This window comes from Penaeus japonicus, unplaced genomic scaffold (assembly GCF_977035675.1).
Source record: "Penaeus japonicus unplaced genomic scaffold, GWHDUDI00000001_assembly GWHDUDI00000004, whole genome shotgun sequence".
Taxonomy (NCBI): Eukaryota; Metazoa; Arthropoda; class Malacostraca; order Decapoda; family Penaeidae; genus Penaeus; species Penaeus japonicus.
This window is the reverse complement of record NW_028234406.1, coordinates 31,595,515-31,603,014: the sequence shown is the minus strand read 5'-3', so window position 1 is coordinate 31,603,014 and position 7,500 is coordinate 31,595,515. Positions and strand designations below refer to the sequence as shown.

The 7,500-nt window shown below is 35.1% G+C and overlaps 1 protein-coding gene across 1 annotated transcript in view; it reads right to left on the bottom strand.

Annotated features, from left to right (window-relative positions):
• LOC122248668 (CXXC-type zinc finger protein 1) overlaps positions 1 to 7,500 on the bottom strand; it is a 25,291-nt gene that overhangs the window by 6,839 nt on the left and 10,952 nt on the right. The window contains exons 7-9 of the mRNA XM_043008829.2: positions 2,255 to 2,464; positions 2,000 to 2,137; positions 1,544 to 1,711 (exon numbers count right to left, since the gene is read on the bottom strand). Coding sequence (XP_042864763.1) covers positions 1,544 to 1,711; positions 2,000 to 2,137; positions 2,255 to 2,464 — 516 coding nt within the window. The remainder of the gene's footprint in view (positions 1 to 1,543; positions 1,712 to 1,999; positions 2,138 to 2,254; positions 2,465 to 7,500) is intronic.

Here is a 7,500-nt window from a genome sequence, read left to right as displayed (position 1 = left end):
TTACATAGCAAAAGATGATAAATTTACATTAATGAATATTTTGAAATAAAACATTTTCAAAACAACTACTGCTTTTAAAACTCTCAGTAGGTTATAAGCTCTTACCAAATGTCTCAATAAAATAAAAGATAGTGAATTACTTAAGCAAAATGAGTTTCTTTTCTTTCTTCCCCCCCTTCCTCTATTTTCTAAAATCGCAAAACACTGACATGATGGCAACCACTTTCCTACCACTTTTCCCCTCCTATTTCTTTTCACTCCTAGCACATACACCAGAAAGAAAGAAAGCCTTGGATGGCACCTATTTACAGTCTCTAGCAAGCTCTATATTCAGAGAGCAATGACACACAAGATGCTGACCTCTTGCTCCAAGATACCAGTGATGAAGGAGATGTACAGGCAGAATGAGAAGAGAAAGGTGACTAACCTTGCCCAATGTCTACAATGTGCCCCAGTGCCAGTAAGGCTGATCGGGGCCCTATTTTGGTGGAGCCATTGTGCTGTGGCACTTTCGCATCATAAGCCACAGGTTTTCCTTCCTTTTTTCTTTCTTTTTCCTCCCCATCTCTTTATCTACAGGTTTATTTATCCTTCGCATTGTGGATAGCTATTTTTTACTTTTCGTTCATGACAATACACAAATACAAAAAAAAAAAGTAACACTTCTATCACACTAAATATAAAGAAATTAATGAGCTGATATGGACTCTTTACTACAATTTTAGTTAACTACAACATTGATAGAGCTTGTCATATGATACATATAACAAGTAAAACACAAAAAAAATGACAAACACTAAAATGGCTCCAGCTTTACAATGAGAGTAAGAAAAGTCACTATATGTCTTGTGAATCTGCCACTCTCTGAAATAAAACCCATCTGGGGTGATGTGTAGGTGTCACTAGTGCTCATCTTGGGGACTGGGTGAGTAAGTTTATCCCCTTCTGCAATGGGTTAATATTACAGCAATTAAAGCAACTATGATAGTAATTTTCATCATTGCTCACTAAATACAATTATTACTAACAGTACAATCAACAATCAACTCTCCCCCAATGTCAAATATGGTATGACAACTTTTGCCATATACATCATGACGCCTGCCATCAAACCAAAAACTCATATGACATCCATCCCCAAAGGGTTATTAACAAAAATAAAAAGTTTCAGTTAAATTAGTAGTTTTGCTAATAATAAGGCTACAATGCAGAAATGTCTTTTAAGTGAAAATCTTAAAAAAAAGAAAAAGAAAAAAAAACTTTCAGGGTTTCCAAGCAAAGTTTACCAAATCTACCAGCTCAGGATATACAACAACACAACTCATTTTATGAGAGAAAGATATATCTTATGCCTTAGCAAAGTGTCTTTTCTTAATGTCTATTTTTGTAATAAAAGCAATTCAGAAAGAAGAGACTTTAATTATTATAAGGAGAAAGATGATAAATTTACTTTAATGATTATTTTGAAATAAAAACCAATGAGGATTACACATTTTTCATCTTCGTGTCCTCTTATAATACTACACCTTTTCCTTGCACTTACTTTGTTGAAGCAGTTTTCTAAGTGTCTTACTGCTCTTCTGGCTGGCACTTCATGTCCACAAGTGACACAATAAATAAATGCACTGTCCCCACTGTCATCATCTCCACCATCATCTGCATTTGGGTCAATCTTTGCATTTTTTCCTCTTTCAAGCAATTTGTCAATATCCTGTTTAGAGATGAAATAGAAAGCCCGTATAGTACAAATGATACTCAGTCAAACAAATTCATTCATTCACAGTAATATGCTTTTTAAACAACAGTAAGGTATGTATGACTTTGAAAAATAAATAAGACTCTCCTGTTACATATGATTAATCAAAAACAGAATTTACTGATTCTTCCAGGGTGACTGATAAGCATAGACATTATATGTCAATATGTTAGCCAAAATTAGGTTAAATAATTTCATAACATCTACTACTTTTAAAACTCTCATCATGTTATGAGCTCTTACCAAATGTCTCTGATCAAGTTGCTGAAGTACTTCCCGAGCTTCCAACTGTTGCTTTCTGATCTTTTCCAGTTGCCGGATATCACGGGTTTCAGCTACACACTCCATCATCTTCCACTCTTGAATACGTTGTGGTAATACCTATGGTAAGAAGTAAACATATTCATCATATTATTTAAAATAGTAACACAAGAAACATATAACCTATGACTAATTCAATTAATCAAATAATTGGGCTAAAACAACTTCTTCACTTACTGAATATATCCTTGCTTCTGCCAATTTTAGGCCACATTCATCACTGCAGTATTTACTGTTTGGTCTCGCTGCTTTTATACACTGGGGACCAAAACACTGCCTCACTGCAGTGCCTTCACCTTTTAGCCACCCAGCATCTGAATCCGAGTCTGATGAATCTGGTTCATGGCGACGTCTCTTATTTCTACTTACATTAATTTGCTCTTTTCTCTGAAAAGAAATATAAATAGTCCATTAGATATACGACTTACTAACTAGACCAAATAGTCTGGAAGAAAAAGAAATGAGAACTAAAATCTATTTCTACGACACAACAGGAAAAAAAAAACAGCAGCAGTAAAGATAATACTTATTTTACTACACGACACAATATGCCAAGCCAGAAAATATTAAACTATGAAGAAGGAGATGGAGAGAAAAATGAAAAAAATCTTAGTGAAGTGAGATGGACTGGGGTGAGTGAGGAAATGTATGAAAATTTCAACTTCATTTACTCTGGTGGAGACAATCACCACAGAGGAGTTGGAGCTATACTCTTAGCTACGAGTAACTAATAGTATAGTTGGATAAATGGGTCACCTCTGCAAGTTTTACAAGTCATGATTGCAATAAGATAACTGGGCATCAACAGCATCCAGGTGTAAACTCCAACTTTTAGGGTGAAGAAGATGCTGGGATGTCAAGGAAAACTTCTTACTCTTGACATGGTTAGTAGAGTTGAAATATTTTCTTAATTGTAATAAAGAAACTATTTACAACTATACACACTCCTCCACCTTCTCACACCTGATGCCACTTGGCAAAACAGACAGTGCCATCCTACACGCAATACCAAGAAGAGGCTATATAATTCATAACCTACCTGTTCTCTCTCTATTACCAGAGAGTAATGAAGAGGTAGAGGACCTAGAGGTAATCTAGAGTTTGTGGAGGAAATATAAAATTGAAGTATGTGCACAAAATGGTACTGACATTAGTCTGTGAAGAGAAATAGCAAGAACTGCTGGATGGACTGGTGGAGGGATGCTGAAGAAAGGGGTAAAAAATCATTAAAAAGAAGACAGGGAATGGGCACAACATAAAAAAAATATATAAATAAATATATATATATATGTATATATATATATATATATATATATATATATATATATATATATATATATATATATATATGTATATATATATATATGTATATATATATATATATATATGTATATATATATATATATATATATATATATATATATAAAACTATATATATATATATATATATATATATATATATATATATACATATATATAAATATATATACATATATATATATATATATATATATATATATATATACATATATATATATATATACATATATATATATATATACATATATATATATATATATATATATATATATATATATATATATTGGTCCTGGGTAAGACCTTAAACTGCAACCGGGTAAGGAACTCAGGCTTGGGAAAGCCAGAGTTTTGGGGAGTGTACAGTCACCCCTTAACCTTACTAGCTCTCAGGTCCAACCCTGCCCAGGTTGGTAGTACCTGCTAGGGCCCCGTACCAGGGTCACGGTGAAACCATTGGCAGCAGAATGGTGGATGGTGTCAGGAAGCTTTCTATGGTACAACCATTTTTCTCTGGTTCCTGTCATCACGCATGTCCGGCGCCCAACCGTGCAACTGTTATCAGTGGCGGAGATGCCTCCTCCAAGTTAGCTGGAGACTGTGAGCTAAGAAAGGAAACTTGGGACCCCTACTTAGTTCTTTTCTTCGTAAGAAGACGTCCCTGTCTACCCTTCTAAGGCGTGATCTTATCACCCGGGGGGCCACGGCGGGTCGTACTCGACCCATCCGTCTATGATGATATATACGTATATATATATATATATATGTATATATATATATTTTTTTTACTTACTTACAGTAGAGCAGACTAAAACAAGGGGAAAGTTTTAAGAATTTGGGTAACCCAATTTCAGATGATGGAAGTAATGTCCATAACACCAAAAGAATTGGAATAGGCAAAATTGCTTTTAGTAGAGCAAAAAAAAATCTTACAAACATCACATGGATTTAACTCTTAAAGTTTGCCTATCATCAATTAATATGTGTGTATATGTGTATTCATCATCAATTAATGATTTGTGTTTCCCTCCTTCAGTTTGAGATTTATGTTATAAATTTCCCTTGGTCATTACCCATGAAGCCAAACAGGCCAAACCTACAGTCTAGAATTATCAGTGATGAATACACCTAGTCCCTTTATCTCTTACCCCATGCTAAGAAGAAATGTGGATTGATATAATAAAAGATTGCAGTTCTGTTGTTTAACAAGTGATGAAAATGTAGGTGATTTAGCCGCATAACTGTACTCAAATGAAACTGTATTGTAAATTGAGTGTAAACATACACTTATCTCTGTACTCATTGCTAATCTTCCCTGACCCAGAATGACAGCAGACCTACACTCACTGGGCACCTGTTTCCACCTAGTTTTTACTATTATATCTCAACTTATTATATACAACCACTCTATAAGAAATCATTGCAGTAAACCAGAGTTCCTGATTTTCTAAATTTGTCAGACTGGTAAATACTGCAATGTTCCTAGCCTTCTGGGTCACCTCCTGCCTGAAACCAGGTACCAACTAGGAAGGGCCAGGGAGACTTCTATTTTTCTTTAAAAAGTCTGTATCCTAACTTAACCCGTTAACGATGGGGCTATTTTGGCCCCAAATGGTTGAAACGCTGGGATATTTCAAAGGCACAAGCCTAATGCCTTGGGATTCTCGCCTGCACTGGCTGCAGCCAAGTGCTATACGCCCAATCACCCAGCGCACCGGCCAGGAGGATAGTCACAACAAAATATCTCATCCTCGGTGGCTGACGCTGCCACCACTTGACATGATATCTTATCACCCGTCGTTAACCCATTCCCGACGGGGGAATTCTAGCCTTGAATGTCCAAATGCCGGGGCACACCGTCCTGTGTGGGTTAATGGGTTAACCAATCTGCTATGGGCATTATTTGTTGACATTACAAGCAATTTATTCTATCAGTTATGATGGTCTATCATACCAAATGCTAATCTGTTTCACTTTGATAATATATCATATATGGACTCATATATGAGTAGAAAATAAAACACACACACTTTACAATTAACGATAAAGATAAAGGTTGAGGATTAATCTTTCAGGATCTAAAAACAGGACTAAAATATTTAAGATGCTATATGGGTGAGACATAAAACAGTAAAAAGAAAAAAAAAATGTAATAAAGAATTTAGAAGCCATAGAGATGTGATCCTTAAGAGGACTGTCTTCTCTTTAACCCATTCATGCCGGGTGACGTGATAGCACGTATTGTGGCTTTTGCGTCAGACGCCCTGGACGCGCTATGAGGGGAAGCCGCGCGCTCGGGTAGAGTGAGCGGGCAACCCAGGCTCGCGGCTTGTGCGCCCGTGAATATCGAGGTGTTAGGCTTATGCTTTCGAGAACCCCGGTATTGCGACCGCGCAAAGCCGGAAAGGCCCCGGCGTGAATGGGTTAAATGGTTAAAATCATACTCTAGAGTATAAATTAGACAATTGCATTTTTTTTAGTTTTGGGATAGAAGAAGCTTGTGTGTGAATATTAGACCTGATATGAAATCATAATGCAGTATAATAGAGATGTAAACCACCCACCCCACTTTTGCTTTATTACATATGTTATACAAATTATCAGTATGGGCAAGTAATTCAAGTATCAAATTATCATTATGGAAATAAGACAAAAGGTCAGATTTAACTCATATACTGGTATTTAGGCAAAGTCACAAAAAAGCAGAAAAAAGTCACTTTTGGTATGATCTCTATAATACAGTAAAATATAAGGAAAATAATGGTTGCAACTAAATGTATTTATACAGATGAAATGCCCTTTTATTCTTTTATTTTCTAGACTTCTGGTATAATACGTGAGTCTACATATGATATATTAGCAAAGTGATACAAAGTGTAAATTGACTGTCTTAGAAGGGTTAAGCAGCAACTGTTGGTTTTGCAAGTCCCATTTCACACCACTGCTAGCTCTCCCATCTGCCTACAGGTTTTCTGCAGACCACCCCAAGGTGGAATAGCTTGTCAAGGACTAATTTCATATTTAAAATATATATATCAAAATAAAGAGCTAGTAAAAATTGGGTAACTAATGCTAAAAAACCTAGAGCAGAAAAAAACACAAAATCAAAAGAAAAACAAGGATTCAAGTTGACCCTGACATAAAGATCATCCATGGAATAAAAACAGTATTCCTAAAGTTCCTATAGACAAGGGCCTGGTTGTTATGAGTAAAGCAACCGCTGACCTAGCATCTTCCTCCGTGTCAGGGGCACCGATAGGAGGGATGACCTCCTTTGGGTAAAGACACATGCCCACATAGTCTCAAACACAAAGGATTGTGAATATAAACTCAATAATTACAGTGAAGAGTGGCAAATTCCAAGAACTCACACCTAAGGGAAATTTCCTTTTCTGGTATTTTTCTGGCATCCACTCCACCCCTAATCACAAGGTCAGATGATAAATTTGAGGGGAATGTATTTAAGTTAATGTACAGTAAAAGCATTCCGCTTAGAGAAAGGGAATGCAGCAACTTGTAAGACTGGTTATCTTTGAGACTGAATCTACCACCTAGACTAAATAAATTTAGCTTTAATAACATAAGCAATTGCAATAATGTTTATAATGACATACTGTTAAGGTTACACAACACGATACAGAGCATCTTTACATATACATAGGAGGTAAATTACAGTGAGGGATCACTTCACACAACAGACTACCTGAGAAATTATTAATGGGTAAATATTACATGCACACACTCAGACATTATTTAAGGGGAAAAAGTTTCCACCTTTGTAATCTCTTTATCACAGAAGTAGGGCTGTAACAGTACTGAACTTGGTTCATCTTATCCTATCTATTATCGAAAAGCTTACATTTCAGGATACTCTTTTGTAATTTTTAAGACTATATGCATATATGTATATATATATATATATATATATAAATATATATATATATATATATATATATATATATATATATATATATATATATATATATATATATATACACACATTATAGGCTACACAAATGTATTCATTATATAATGTATGTCATTATTCTATCTTTGTTAGTAATATATCTGAAAATGAAGGCATCTGACTTGTTTTGCCTTTATTA